Source organism: Thamnophis elegans, chromosome 4 (assembly GCF_009769535.1).
Source record: "Thamnophis elegans isolate rThaEle1 chromosome 4, rThaEle1.pri, whole genome shotgun sequence".
Classification (NCBI taxonomy): domain Eukaryota; kingdom Metazoa; phylum Chordata; class Lepidosauria; order Squamata; family Colubridae; genus Thamnophis; species Thamnophis elegans.
Window position 1 is genome coordinate 112,394,402 of NC_045544.1, and position 15,914 is coordinate 112,410,315.

Here is a 15,914-nt window from a genome sequence, read left to right on the forward strand (position 1 = left end):
GCACTACTGTGTTTCCCCCAAAATATGACATGTCCTGATAATAAGACCATGCGACATTTTTCTGGTGGGCAAAAATATAAGGCCTCCCCCGCAAATAAGCCCGCTGGACAACCCCCCCCCCCACCTCCGACCAGGCAGGGCACTGCTCACCAACCTAGCGGTATCCCGAAGGTGCCAAGCCACGGGAACCGGGGGGAGGCAAAGGTGATCGCGTTGCTTGGTGCCTTCAGGATACCATTAGATTGGCGCTGTGCCCAGCTGAAGAGGGGGGTTGCCGGGTGGTTGCTCTCTTGCGAGGGGGCTTCCAAAGAGCTGGGCACAGCAGCCACCCGGCAAACCCCCTTTCCAGTCGTGCAGAACGACATTCACTGAAGTAGGGATATCTCCAAGCCGCTTGAAGGCCTGTTTGCTGCTGCCCGGCTCTCACGGCTTGGCTCCTTCGAAATGCCAGTGAATGGCGCTCTGCCTGGCTGCAGAAGGGGGTTGCGTGAGCAGCTGTTCCGCTCCCGCTCGCGCGCCTCCCAGCCTCACGATGCCCTGGCACACCTCCACTGCCACCACCCACATCCTTGCATGGCTTTTTCGGCAGCTTCCAAACTGAGACTTCTGGCACTGGCCTCTCTGGGCATATGCTCTATGGTTGTGGGCTGGCTGTTGGTAGAGCGTACAACCATAGAGCGTACGCCCAGAGCGGCCACTGCCAGAAGACTCGGTTTGGAAGCCACCGAAAAAGCCATGCTGGGATAGCGGTGGTGGCGGCAGCGGAGGTGACCTGGCTCTGCAGGGAGAGCTGGGCCAGAGCATTGTGAGGCTGGGAGGCGTGAAAGCAACCCCCCTCTCCAGCTATGCAGAGCGCCATTCACTGGCATTTTGAAGGTGCCAAGCTTCGGGAGCCGGCCAGCAGCGAACAGTTGCTCACGCAGTTTGGTGATACCCCTAGGTTAGTGAATGGCGCTCTGCATGGCTGGAAAGGGAATTTGCTGGGTGGCTGTTCATGAGTGTGGTCGCTTCATGGCTGTTGTGTTGCACTGCTGCGACAGCGCAACACAGCCATTTGCCCATGAGGCTGTGCCCAGCTCTTTGGGAGCCCGCTCGCAAGAGAGCAGCCACTTGGCAACCCCAAAACAATAAACCCACCCCTCATAATAAGGCCCAAGCCATATTTTGTGTGTAAAAAGAAAATAAGACCATGTCTTATTTTGGGGGAAACACGGTAAAAATAGCGTTAGTTCAGATGCAGAAAGAACCCTTCTGAGCTTTTAGAAAGCTTTTAACAAAATCTCATTAAAAACATAAAATTCATGAATAAAGATGGGGTCTCTTATGAACACTATTACATGTGTTAGGAAAATAGCTTCAATAATCTATTTGTGATTTGTGATGTTTAAATTTATTTACAAATACGGAGTTAGGGTTGAGCAGTGATAACATCAGGATGATAGAAAAGGAATTTCAAAGCACTCCAAAGAGGCATCTCTATGTACAGGTGAATGTGAACAGAATGTTAAGTATGGTTCAATTTAATAAGGTATGATAATACTGTAAAAGTGTGCTATGCCCTGAAGGTGAACAATGGATATCCAGGATAAGCAGAGGGAAGAATTTCTTTGCTTGATATATAATAAAAGTATGGAATTTTCTTTCAGAAACCGATGATGGTGGTCTTCAGCTCTCAAGTCTAATTTTGGAAAGGAATTAGACAAACTCATGGAGAATCTATTACTATGCTTGCATGACATATTTGCTTGTCATTTAATCATCTGAATCGATTAAATCAATTTTGTATATTTGCATTGGCCCATAAAACCGGATCTCTTTGTTCAACATACTAAGCTAAAATGTCCTTGGGTACCATTCATTATTCAATCCATTATATAAATCCAGCCCGTGGCCTCTGTTCATAACAGGTGTTTTGCTGCTGCCAGTATCAGTAGTGACATAATTTGTAAAATACCAGTTGCTCAGAAGCAATAGGGGAAAACAATCTTATCCTCTTAAGTCTTCCTTGTAGACTTAGTCTTCATTTTGATTGGTTATTATGGGAAGAATGCTTGTGGATTGGTAAATTTGCAGTCTAATATTACTCTTCTAGCCATCTGTTTAAATTAATCTGGCTGATAATAACTCCTTTTGGATACTTAAACGGAAGACAGCTACCATATTGAATTGTTCCCTTCAACATGTAGGCTGAATTTTTATAACTCAATGATTAATAAATTAGTGAATTACACTTTAGCCCAAAGTATGGGAAGCTGAAGCAATTTCTATGTACTCTAAAGCAAAAAAATATTTCTGCAAAAACTTTAATGGCATGCAATTCACTAAAGACAGTTATTTTGATTTTATACTGTATATCCCAAGTGAATGTATTGAATAATGCACTGTAAATGTTCTGTATTGAAATCACAGTCTGTTTGTGTTGAAATATCTTATTAGCCTCCTGTTGAAAAAGATAGCTTTATTATGGTTTTGGGCTTTTTCTTTCACAGTCACTCATCAGTACCAGGATTGGCTAATCAACAGCTGAAAAACAGTTAAGGAGATATATGTGTAAACTTGGATGAATTAAACTGAAGTGATAATGCTTAGTTTCCAATTCTGTGATACTGTGAATGACAATAGAAGAGCCAACACATACCTCCAAAAGTGGAGATGTAATTACATTATGTGTAAGAGATCACCACACCTCTACAAAAATGGATAAAACCAAGGATGAAAGCTGCCTAGAATGCATGTTGGTCAATATAAAAAAGAAAAAAGAATGACATGACAGGCCACTCAACCAGAAGGAAAAATAGATGAATTTTTGCTAAACAGTTAACAAATGCATGTAGGCAACTTGCCAAGTATTAACTACCCTGACATCAACTGGGAGACAAACTCTGCATCAAATGGGAGATTGAACAGGTTCCTGCCCAACCTAGTTGATAACTTTGTCATCTAAAAGTTAGGGAGGGAACTAGAAGGTCAGCCATACTGGACCTAATTTTTACTAACATAAAATAAATTACAGCGGGAGTTAAATTGCAGGAATTTTGGGGGAGAGTGAACATGTCATTAAAATTCAACATAGTGCAGACACAAGCAAACCTAAAGGAATTGATTTCAATAAACTTAGAGGTTGGAAGGGATTTTATGGATAAAAATTTTAAAGGGGAAAACAAGAATCTTGGCAAACTGAAAAATATGATGATAAAAGCCCAGTCCAGCTCAATACCACTGAAAAAAAATCCAAGAAGAGACTATGGTTGCACAAAGAACTCTGATATACTGAAAGACAAAAAATAATGCAAGAAAAAATGATAACAAAGGCAAAATGCCACCATATAGCCTGAATCTGCTAAGATGGAGTCAAGAGAGCTAAAGCTCAGAATGAATTAAGACTTGCAACATATGTACATAAAAAAAAAGTTTCAACATATAAAAAATAAAAAAGTCAAACAATTCATCCACTTATGGGAGGAGATGGCAAGGAGGTGACAGGCAGCAGGGGTAAAGGAGAGCTGCTTAATTATTTCTTTGCATATGTCTTCACGGGGAAAAAAGCCCAACCTACCAAAAACAGAACCTTAAAAGACAAACTAGGAATTCAGATTAAAATACTGGTACTCAAGAAAATGGTAAAAGAACACTTGTCTACTTAGATGAGTTCAAATCACTAGGAACTTATGGATTACATTCCAGAGTTCTAAAAGAGCTGGTAGACATGATCTTGGAACCATTGAACTACCGATACATCTTTCAAAGATCTTGAAGCACTGGAGAACTACCAGAGGACTGGAAAAGTGGTCTTTCCATCTGCCAAAAAAAAAGGGGGGGGGAGGGGAATCCAGATCCAGGAAACTACAGACCAATCAGCCTGACATCAATACTAGGAAGATTCTGGAAAAGATAATCAAGCAACAGATCTGCAAACACCTAAAAGCAAGTCAAGTCGTAACCAGAAGCCAACGTGGGTTTGTCAAAAATAGATCATGCTGTGACTAAGTGATTAAATTAGTGTGTCAGCGAAATGCTGTGGACATAATATACTTGGATTTCAATAAGGCATTTCACAAAGTAGACTACAACCTACCTCTTGTTAAGCTAGAAAAATGTGGGATAGGCTGCATCACCACCAGATGAATTATAACTGGCTGACAAACTGCACTAAGCATGTAGTCCTTTATGAAACTATCAACATGGAGGGAAGTAACCAATGGGGTATCCCAAGGTTCTGTCTTAGGCCTAGTTCATAAACAATTTAGATGAAGGAATAAAAGAGGAATAATCATATTTGCAGACAATAACAAGCTGGCAGTAATAACCAACACCTCAGAAGATGGATCTCAACAGACATCAACACTGAGTCCTATCTAACAAAACGAAATTCAATATAGAGAAAAGGTTTTACCCCTAAGCAAAAAACGCAAATGTACCAGTAGAAATTAGATGAAACTTTGCTCAATAGCAGTAACTGTGTAAGGAATCTTGGAGTCCAGGTGGACAGTCACTGGAATATGAGCCCAGCAGTTTGTGGCAGCAGCCAAAAAACAAACAAAACCAATGGAATCTGGGCTACTTTAATGGAGGGCTAGAATTAAGATCATGTGAAGTGTTAATACTGCTTTATAAGGCCTTGGTAAGACCATACTTAGTATACTGCATCCAGTTTTGGTCATGATATAAAAAAGATGTTGAGATTCCCGAAAGAGTGCAAAGAAGAGCAAAAAAGATGATTAGGGGGATGGAGATTAAAGGATATGAAGAGCAATGGCAGGAATTGAATATGTCTAGTGTAATGAAAAGGATAAGGGGTGACATGATATTGTTAGAATATTTGAGGGGCTGCCACAAAGAAGTGGGGGGGGGGCGATGTATTAACCAAAGTAGCAAGACAAGAAGCAATGTTTGGAAAGCAATCAAGGAGAAAAGCTAAGGAGACATTTCCTGACAGAACAATTAATCAGTGGAACAGCTTGCCTTCAGAAGTTGTGAGTGCTCCATCACTGGAGGCTTTTAAAAAGATACTAGACAGCCATTTGTCTGAAATGATATAGGTCTGCTTGAGGGGGAGGTGCTGGATTAGAAGACTTTCAAGGTCCCTTCCAACTTCTGTTATTCTGTTAAATTGGCCTGGATGGAAACAATTCTTAAAGCAAGGCCCAGCTAGTTATTAGCCTCCTTCAGTTGGGATACATGGAAGTTTACTAAAAAAAAAAAAAGTCAAGTCTTTCAATTTGCATAACTGCAACATGGTTGGCAGGCAAACAAACAAACAAACAATCTTGCGTTCTCACAGATACAACAGCTCTTTGCCCAAGAGCCCATACTGCAACACCCTGACCCAGAGCGACCATTCGTAGTCCAGATGGATGCTTTGTTGAGAACATACATACACATGTATGTTTAATCACTCAGAATAGAGCTGGAAGGGACCTTGGAGGTCTTCTGGTTCAACCCTCTGCTGAAACAGGAGATCCTATACCATTTCAGATAAGTAGCTGTCCAGTCTCTTAAAAACCTTCAGTGATGAAGCACCTACATCTTCTGAAGGCAAGCTGTTCCACTGCTAATTGTTCTCATTGGTAGAAAATTTCTCCTTAATCCTAGGTTGCTTCTCTCCTTGATTTGTTTCTATCCATTGTTTCTTTTTTTACAAGTATTTTTTTTAAATTTTTTTACTGTAAATGTGTTTTTTTATTTTCCATTTTCATTTTCATACAGTCACATATATACTGTGCATAACCGGGGTCATATAACATTAAACAATAAACACAGCCATTCCTCTTGTCAACAAAACCCCCCAAAATAGAGACCCAATGTACCTCTTCGACCCTCCATACACCCTTTCTTTCTATCCATTGTTTCTTGTCTTGCCTTCTGGTGCTTAGGGAAAAAAAGTTAACCCCCCTCTTCTTTGTGGCAGCCCCTCAAATACTAGGATACTGCTATTATGTCACCCCTAGTTCCTTTATCTAGAGTAGTTTGCAACGTTCTTCATATGCTTTAGTCTCCAGTCTTTTAATCATTTTAGCTGTTCTTCTCTGCACTATTTCCAAAGTCTCATCTTTTTAAAAATAATGAAATGACTAAAATAGGATGCAGTATTCCAGGTGTGGTTTTACTAAGGTTTTATAAAGCGGTACTAATACTTCATGTGGTTTTGATTTTATGCCTCTCTTTTTACAACCAAGGGTTGTTGCTACTTTTTGAGATTTTTTTTTCAACCTTTCAATTTCTTGATATTCTGTCCAAGTACTAACTAGAACTAATCTTGCTTGGTGTTTTAAAGATTAGTCAAGATTTGTCTAAGTGCTGTATGGTGTTTACGGTATTGAGGCATGTTCAGTAGAATAAATGTATTTAGTCCTTTCTTGATATGTCATCTTGATGGTGGTTGATTTCTGTAAAACCAAACCGTTGCATGATTAAAGTGAAAAGAGAGCATGCTGGATTTTGGCATTTAGTTCAGGTCTGAGCAGTGAACATTCTCTCTCCTAGTTTTATTTTTTTTTAAATCCACATGGGTAAAACTAAGGGAAAATCTGAACTTTAAAATGCCACAATCTAAAGCAGATTTCTGCATCTTGGAGATACCTTGAATACCTTGTTAGTCACTTGCTGAGCAAGCTCTCTTTATTATCAGCTCTTTCTTCTCATGATGCTGTGTCTCTTCCAGACTGTCCAAAATGTAAGTCTACGCCAGTGGTGGAATACATTTTTTTTAACTACTGATTTTGTGGGCGTGGCTTGGCAGGGTAGGGTGTGGCTTGGTGGGCATGGCAAGGGAAGGTTACTGCAAAATCCGCATTCCCTCCTGATCAGCTGAACTCGGGAGGCAGAGAATAGGCGTGGGCGGAGCCAGTCAGAGGTGGTATTTACCGGTTCTTCGAACTACTCAAAATTTCTGCTACCGGTTCTCCAGAACTGGTCAGAACCTGCTGAATACCACCTCTGGTCCACACCCTCTTTTCTAAGCAATAATGCAACATCAGCCATTAGGTTTGTCTCTTTGTGTTTTAAACTCTTGCAAATTCATTTAACAAAAGCTACACAGTTTTATTTTCACACATCAACAAAATTTCAGAAAGAGATAAAAGAAAGAAATCCCCCACCCCTTCCAAAAGCAATGCTATTTTAGAGCAATCCCCAACTAAAAAGAGAAAGAAACCAATTTATACAAGAAGTCTGAGCTATTTACATTAAAAGGCCTGAGAGGGAAAAAGTATTAACTTGTCTCCCATTCCACAGAGAAACGCCTTTTTTATTATAATCATACTCCATATTATTTTAAATAGTTTTAAGCTACCTTGGCTGTTAAACAGAATCAAAACAAGTGCTGACTGCTCAATTTGAATCACTTTTTAAAAAAGAAATCTACAATAGTGGCCAGAACTACAACTTGAACTTCTGCTGCACTTCTTCCATTTTATTTTCAACAAGAATTGTCTATGGCCCAGTGTCTCTCTTACAAGCCCCATGGAAATGGGTGGGATGCACTTGGTGCATTGCTTTCGGAGCCACTTCCTCCTCTCCCTCTAAAAATAATTGCAATTATCCCCCAAATGGATTTACATATTTTATTTTCAACAATTATATTAGTTTTCATAGGAACTCCCACTCGATTTGTTGTTCATATACTACAAAGACCTCTTTGTCACTAAGGAGTCTGTCTATTTACCAGCATAAAACATGAAAAAAACAGTGGGGCAAAATATTTATTATTATTAATATTAATATTATTAATATCATTTTTCTTTAAAACTGACAAACTCACAATTGCTAAGAAAAGCACAAACGAATTGGGGGGCAAGCAGTGAGCGAGGGCGTACATGTTTAAGAACAGCTAAGGAACATCCCTTCCCAAAGAAGAGATGAGCGTGCACAATTATTTGCCCATTCCTGCTTTACTGAAGATGCAAATCAGTGACAGATCCAGCTGAAACTGAGACGTCAACCCCTTCTTCTCCTCCACCTGACAGCCACATGCCTTTCCGTTTTGCTCTCCCACCCCCACCCTCAACCCCTCTAGTAATGTCCTTCTGGGAAAAGAAGCCAGCAACTGATTATAAAAATAAGGATAATCTGTAAAATTTGGCTCAGTGGTTCTGTCTTGTCACTTTGCTGAAATCCATCTTTGTTTAAAAAACCAAAAGGGGAGGAGGGATATTTTTCCCCCCTGTTCCATATACTACAAGGGCTGAAGAATGGCTGCAAGTTTTTGAGATACCAAAAATCTCAGAAAAATATATAATATACATATATATTTATATATATATATATTTATATATCCGTATGTCATTATTTAAATTTCACATTCCTTTGAAAAGTGGGTCATTCAGTCAGTAGCTGCTGAAGAAGACTTTTCTGCTGGGCTTGTGGGGTCTGAGAGGCTGTGCTGCCTTTCTGTGTATCCACGGAGCCAGGCTGGTTCAGGTAAGGGTCTCCGCCCACCAAGTTGACTGTACACTGCACATCAGCAAACACCTGGACCTGCTGGACCTGCCAGGACACAAAAGAGACTGTTAGCCAAGCATGGGAAAAGGCCCCCGGGCAGATGGACTGGGTACTACGGTGAAGTGGAAACTCACTAGAGAATCCTCTAGTCTGTAGTCACCACAGAGAAGGGCTCTTCTGTCTTCTTGCCCTACAAAAAGAAAACCGCTGCACTCATTTGGATCAGAGCTAGGTAAAAGTTCACATCTTCTTACATTCAGGACAAGATGGGCTACACCCTGGAGGTTCCAAGTTTGTTGGGGAGGGGGAAAGAGGAGGGCAACATGAGGTAGCTTTTTCTTCAAGACCGAGTTTGGTCTAGTGCAGTGGCTACCAACCTTTCTTGGCCATGCCCCACCTAAGCATCTCTAAAATCGTGATGCCCTGCAACATCTAATTCTTACTTTACTCAAAAAGTGAACTCTACTCACATAGAGGAAGCCTAAAAGTAAACTTGTTAAACTTGTTTAACATTAACTTGTTTTAAACCAAGTTCAAATTGCTCCAATTAAAAATCAAATCGCCCCCCTGTGGGGCGTGGGTTAGGGTTAGGGTTAGGGTTTCACATTGGGAACCACTGGTCTAGTGCTTAAGGCATCAGGCTAGAAATCGGGAGACTGAATTCTAGTCCTTCAGCATGAAAGCCAGCTGGGTGACCTTGGGCCAGACACTTTCTCTTACTTACATGGTGGTTGTGGGGAAAATAAGGAGGAGGAAGGAGTATCAGATATGTTCGCCACTTTTGAGTTATTTATAAAAATAGAGAAGGCAGGATAAAATATTGAAAAAATAGTCAAAGCTGCAGAATGAGGATGAATGCATGCATGCAGAACCCAGGAACTAGCAACCAATATTATGAATCCTGAATAGTATGGGGAAATAGTGCCAAAAGTAGTAGCCAGTTATAGAGCAGAGTGTATGACATTAAAAGAAATGGACTCAGAATGCTGTAACATTTAAAAATAAAATTTAATTGTTATTTAAATCTGTTTTTCAGTAAGCTCTTACTTCAGATGTGTAAATTATGCATGCCCTGGAAACTGTATGCATGACTATAAACATATTCTTAGCATGCATTTATCACAGAGTACAAAATGTTTCAATTAAAGTACCTTAATAAATTTTAGAAGAGACCTGAACAGTAGGACAATATATTTACATTCAGACTAATCTACCTAATAGGCTTATACCTGGAACTTAGTTCAGAATACAAGAATATTTATTTATCACTAAGCTTGCTTCTGTACACAAACTTATGCAAATTTGTTTTAGCAGGCTATTTATCAACTTCCCTGTGAAAAAGCCTACAAATACTGGCTGTCTCCAAAGTAAATTTAATTTTTAAATAGATAAGCTTTCTACTGAATTTTTATTACAAACCACTTCACAAAGTTAAATAGGAAGCAGTCTACATACATTTTGGTAAATTAGTGTTTACATTGCCTCACTGTATATATGTCATTTCTGTTCTAAAGTCAGTGTGAACATCCACATTGTTAAAATTCTGTTTTCACCGCAAAAAAAACCCATTAAAGGCTAAAAACTGACACCTATTTTACAAATTAGCATTTCCAGCTGGAGCTAAGCTCAGAGCATCTGCTTGATCCCATCAAATTGCAACTGGCCAAGAAGGGTAGCCTGCAATGAACCCTCCCAAGATGTTAGTGATTAGATGTTAGAGGCAGGTTTTCTGGGCTGATTCCGCTCCAATATGGAATGGCCTAAAATCCATTTTGGATTTTATGATGTTATGATTTGTGGGATTATTGTGTTTTACTGTTTGCACAGTACAGTATCCTCTTCCTCTCAAGAGCCTTGAGAGCCTCTCAACGTTTAATACAAAATCACCCCGACTGGTGTTTTCTCTATATAATGAATTATAATTCCCATCACAGTATGCCAATTTGATAGAACACCAAGTTAGGAATGATTTTATTTTATATAGTACTCATAAAAGAGCAAGCAGTGGATGGAGGCTCATTGAGGGAGATCCAACCTGGAAGGAACTTCCTGACAGCGAGAATGATGGAACAATTTGCTCTTGGAATGGTGGGCATTCAATTGCTGGAGGTTTTCAACAAAAGATTGGACAACCATTTGTCTGGGATTGTATAAGATCTGCTGCTTTGAGCAGGAGGTTGGATTAGAAGACCTCCAATGTCCCCTCCAGCCCCATGATTCTACAATTTGAAGTACTTCTTGGTTCATGGGTGCACCTGATTATTATGTCCCTGCATAAGGTGGAGTATTGCTAGTATGACTTCTCTGATCTCAATCCTGATCATAAATCTCACAGTTCCATATGTCTATGTAAGTATTATTCCTCATAGGTTGAAACTCTGGCAAAGAGTTGTCTGGCAAAGCTAATCAAACAAACAAAAAACCTTTGGGATCACCATTATTATTATAGTAGTTGCAGTTACTGTATCACATGGCATTACACTTTGACACCCTACCCATTTGCTACAGATAGGTTTAGCATAAAGAATAAGCAGGTAATATAATAAACATCAATATTCAAGTTTACCATTTTTCATCCCTTATTGAAATAGAGAACAGTTTCAGGGACTCAGAAGTAGTTTTTCTAATTTGAAAGCGGTTCTTCACTTTCCTTAAGCTTTAGTGAACAATCTCCATGTGTTTGGAACAGGGATATGTTAAGGTAATGGCTAGAGTCCTACAATGTGCTATATACAAAAATCAAATTCATTTCATTATGTTACAATTGGTGTGTGAAACCACACATTGATTATAAAATAGCATGCTTCTATGCATTGGGAAAATGAGACGATGTCATTTGCTGTGCAATCTGTGCACATCTCTGCTATTCCAGGTAAAATGAAAAAACGTATCTTTAAATATTGAGCCCTTGAAGGACTTCAAATTGCATATAATAGAACTAGTATCTTAATGGATGCTTCAGACAGTCACACTGAAGGACTAATTAACTCAGCAGATTGTGCTGAATCTCGCTAGGTAATAAAGGTATCTGATAACCATTGCTTACACCAGCTTTTTCCAACCTGGTGCTGTATCTTCTAATTAGAATAGGGAGCTCTCAAGCTGAGAAAGGCTATCTTACATTGTTTTTAAGCCACAAAAGAACTCTCAAAAACCCTTCCATGAAAAAAAAAATCCCACTCATAAGAAATGGCAGTTGGTCAAATCAGTTCCACGAAAAATAGGTTTAAAATATTTGGATTATTAATTCATTTCAAATATGAAGGCAAGTCATGATAGCAGTGTTCCAATATCTCAGGGGCTGCCACAAAGAAGAGGGAGTCAAGCTATTCTCCAAAGCAAGTAGTGGTAGGACAAGAAGCAATGTGTGGAAACAAATCAAGGAGAGAAGCTACTTAGAACTAAGAAAAAATTTCCTGACAGTTAGAACAATTAATCAGTGGAACAACTTCCTCCAGAAGTTATGAATGCTCCAACACTGGAAGTTTTAAAGAAGATGGATAACCATTTGTCTGAAGTGGTGTAGGGTTTCCTGCCTAGACTAGAAGATCTCCAAGGTCCCTTCCAACTCTGTTATTCTATATTCTATAAAAATTGGATTTAACATAGTCAATTTAAATTAGAATATGACTTCTAATAAATTAGCATTCAAAGCTCTGATAATTTTCATTCCATTTTATATCTGACATTTTGGCTCTTTTTTTTAAATGAAGCAGCAGTTAGATTTTTTAGGTTCATATCAGTTTGGTTGTTGTAAAACAAACTGTTTTCTCTGTTCTAATGCTGGAAGAAAGCAGAGGAAGAAAGTGTTTGGGGACATAAAATGAAGTTCTTGTTTTCCTTTTCATCAAACGTAGGTGATGTCATGGAAGTGCTGAAATGTTAATTTGGGATTCATAATAGACTAAATGAAGGTTAATAAACAGAAATTCAAATCTTGGCAAAATTGAACTTACTGTTGGTCAACAGATTGACCTTGTAAATTGGGATGTGTTTCTCTCCTGCATTAAGGAACAATTTACAACCTGAAGATGCTACCTGTTGTTCTGATTATGATTGCTGTGATTTTTTCAATATATTTCTCATAGATATGCTCTCCTTGAATAGGCTGACTTAAGTGTTAATTGTATTTTGGGTTCAGGATGAAAGTTTAAAAACTCAAATGTTAAGAATGTTATAAAGGAAAATTTCAACTGGCATTGTTCTTCTAGCTCTTCAGTTTTCTTCATTTATTGCTTTTGCTATTACTGATAAGAACAATTGATTCTAGTGACCTTATAGGAACTGGTGGTCTGCATGACTCACGAGTACAGATTCAGTTTTAGCTTTTGTTACTTATAGGTTTTCTGATATCCCACGTTCTACTAGGAACAATTCTTGTGACCTGATACATACATAAGCCAAATTTACAGCACACAGATCCTTGAGATTTAGAAAGGGCATGTCTGATTTCACAAAACAGGAAAGAGAAATTCACTGATTACAGAAAATAGCCATAGCACTTGGACTTTATAGTGCTTTACAGTACTCTCTAAGCGATTTAAAGAGTCAGCATATTGCTCCCAACAATCTGGGCTCTCATTTTACCAACCTCAGAAGGATGGAAGGCTGAGTCAACCTTGAGCTAGTCAGGATTGAACTCCTGGTAGTGGAATGCAGAGGTAGCTGGCAATACTGTATTCTAACCACTGCACCACCATGGCTCATTAAAAAAAATATTATAAATAAAATCTGTATGCCCCTTTTTGTACATAGAGCAGCTCAACATTACGTAAAAATAAACAAACTGTGTGTCAGTGTGTCCCAATGCCAATCCCAGGGTGTGTAAAGGATGCCCACTTTCAATCAATGCAGTTCCAAGCCAGGCAGCCTTTGGGAAGTTTTTCTGGAACTGAATTGGCTCTGTTGCAGAATCCTCCTGCCTCTCTGAGAATATTCTCAGAGGCAGTGCAAGGAAACCATTTTAAATTTTCCCAACAGAGTTCTGCCTTAGGAATATTTTACTGACCTGTGCTCCATCTGCTTCTGTTTTCAAAAGATCGGAGGAAAGTTGGTTGCAATAAAGGCCGGTGGGTCTGAGAGCTGGGTCGTTTACCTAAAAGCAATATCAACAAGACAAGAAGTCATCAGCACAAGATGAGAAATTAGAAAATGGTTTAATAGTCTTGGCAAAGGAAAAGGGAGATCAATGAAAAGTCAAAATGAAAGGGAGCTGCAGGCATCATCTCAGATGACCAATTCACGGTAAACATCTGTCTTCCCTGGCTTGAGGAAAAGCTTTGCATTTGGTATCTGGACAGAAAAGGCAAGTTAGGGCAGTTCTTGATAACTGAACAAAAACAGTATTCCTTGATTGGGCTTGTTCTGAATGGTTCCTATTTTAAATACAATCAGCATCTTAGCTCTGAACTTACTCACATATTTATTATCATTATTTTATGCCCCATTAAACTGGCCAACTCTAAGCAGCTTAGAAAAACTGTCAAAATACAGCAATGGAGGTTTTTAGAAGAATAGAATCAGAGGGCTGGAGATGATCCTTAAATGTCTTCTAGTCCAACTCCCTGACCAAGGCAGAAGTTCTTTATCTTCAAAAGCATTTTGGCTCATTTATATATTTTTTAAAATTAAATTTATATGCCATCCATGTCACTCTTGAAGTAATTCTGGGCAGTTAAACAACTCAATGGGGGTTAAACATTAAGCTTTCTCCCTTGCTGTTTATAGGCCTGTGCTGAGTGTGGAAGAGAAGCACACACTGAGTAAATCTGCTGGGCAGATTCTACATTTGCTTTACAAACCTGACAAAAACCTAATTTTTTGAATTCCTAATGCATAAACTAAAAACGTTATTACCCTCAGCTTAGATTTGAGATATGCTATGTGGCGAAAGCTGCAAAACCTTAGAACATGTAACAATCATGTCATATATCTTGAAATCTACTAAATTCTTCAGCAGAACGGGATCTGCTATCTTGAACATCTAAAAACTTTACAGAAAGGAGTAGGAGTTATCAAGGGTCAGATTTCCAAGGCTAAAAAGCAGAATGTGCCAAAATGGGACATCTTGTCACCCCAATAGAGAAGAGCGTTTAGCCTTTCTTCTGGCTTTCTACTTATTTCAAGTCTCCCAGAAGTTTTCTCCCTGTTGGTGGAGGAGGAAAAATGACTCTTCTTATAAATATATAAATGTCAATAATGGAATAACAGAGTTGGAAAGGACTTGGGAAGTGCTCTAGTCCAACCCCCTATTCAAGCAAGAGACCTTATACCATTTCAGACAAGTGGCTGTCCAGATATTTCTTAAAAGCATCAGTGATGGAATAACCACAACTTCTGAAGGCAAGCTATTCCACTATTTAATTGTTCTCACTGTTAGGAAGTTTCTCCTCAGTTCTAAGTCATTTCTCTCTTGATTCGTTTCCATCCATTGCCTTTTGTCTTGTCTTCTGGTGCTTTGGAAAATAGGATGACCCCCTGTTCCTTGTGGCAGCCCCCCCCCCCCAAATACTGGAACACTGCTATCTTGTCATCACTAGTCCTTCTTTTCACTAGATTAGACAAACCCAATTCCTGCAATCGTTCTTCATATGTTTTGGCCTCCAGCTTCCTAATCATCTTTGTTGCTCTTTTCTGCACTCTTTCCAGAGTTTCTACATCTTTTAATAATATGGTGATAAAAACTGGATGCAGTATTCAAAGTGGGTTATCTTATTAAGGATTAATATTTTGAGACTTTGGCAAAGTCCACAGGAGAGGAAGGGAGACACATCTGGATACACTGACCTGCTCAGAGCATAGCTGGTTCATGCCAGACATCTGCAATGAGTTCATTGGCATTTGCCCAGCCATTGGGTTCATATTCTGGGCACTGGCATTTCCTCCGGCCATGGAGACTGTGATGCTCATGTTGTTGTACATTCCCTGCTGAGCTGAGGGGGGCTGAGTCTGCCCAGCCTGGCCATATACACTGCATTTGAAAGAATGAGGCACAGGAATTACATACTGGGATGGGCTTCATTCAAAACCACTTCAATTTCAGAATCATGTTAAGTTGTACAGCAGACAAATTCCACTCCCATATTATTCTCATTCTCTTTGTACGAGTTCAAAAAAGCAAAACTAGTTGGTCCAACCAAAATAGACTTGCTACAATCTATCTGAAATGATAAATTGTTTTCCTACCTTGAATTAATAATAATAATTTAAAAAGAAGAAAGGGGGGGGAAGGAGAAAGGAAAATCATTTGTGAATTACGTAACGCCATTTAGAAATGTTAACAACAGTAATCTGACTGGCCCAGCCTAAAAATATTTGGAGGAATGGCAGGAAACCAATAATAAAGTGGATCGAAGTATAGTTGATTACAGGTTTCAAGGAATGTCAACTGTGTGCTCTGAGGAATGGAGCATGAATCATCAATTTCATCATCCTCATTGCAAACTCTAAGTTGTCTAACTATTGACCAGGTTGGG

The 15,914-nt window shown here is 39.3% G+C and overlaps 1 protein-coding gene across 4 annotated transcripts in view; it reads right to left on the reverse strand.

Moving 5' to 3' along the window:
* Positions 1–7,228: 7,228 nt before the first annotated feature.
* The window catches only part of NCOA1 (nuclear receptor coactivator 1), a 285,039-nt gene continuing 276,353 nt past the window's right edge, over positions 7,229–15,914 (reverse strand). For 3 of the 4 annotated variants that reach the window (XM_032216694.1, XM_032216692.1, XM_032216693.1), the window contains 3 exons: positions 15,226–15,409; positions 13,448–13,534; positions 7,229–8,484 (listed from right to left, as the gene is read on the reverse strand). In XM_032216694.1, coding sequence (XP_032072585.1) covers positions 8,317–8,484; positions 13,448–13,534; positions 15,226–15,409 — 439 coding nt within the window. In that variant the 3' untranslated portion in view covers positions 7,229–8,316. Of the gene's footprint in view, positions 8,485–8,573; positions 8,630–13,447; positions 13,535–15,225; positions 15,410–15,914 lie in introns of all 4 variants that reach the window. The other variant, XM_032216695.1, reaches the window with a different exon arrangement.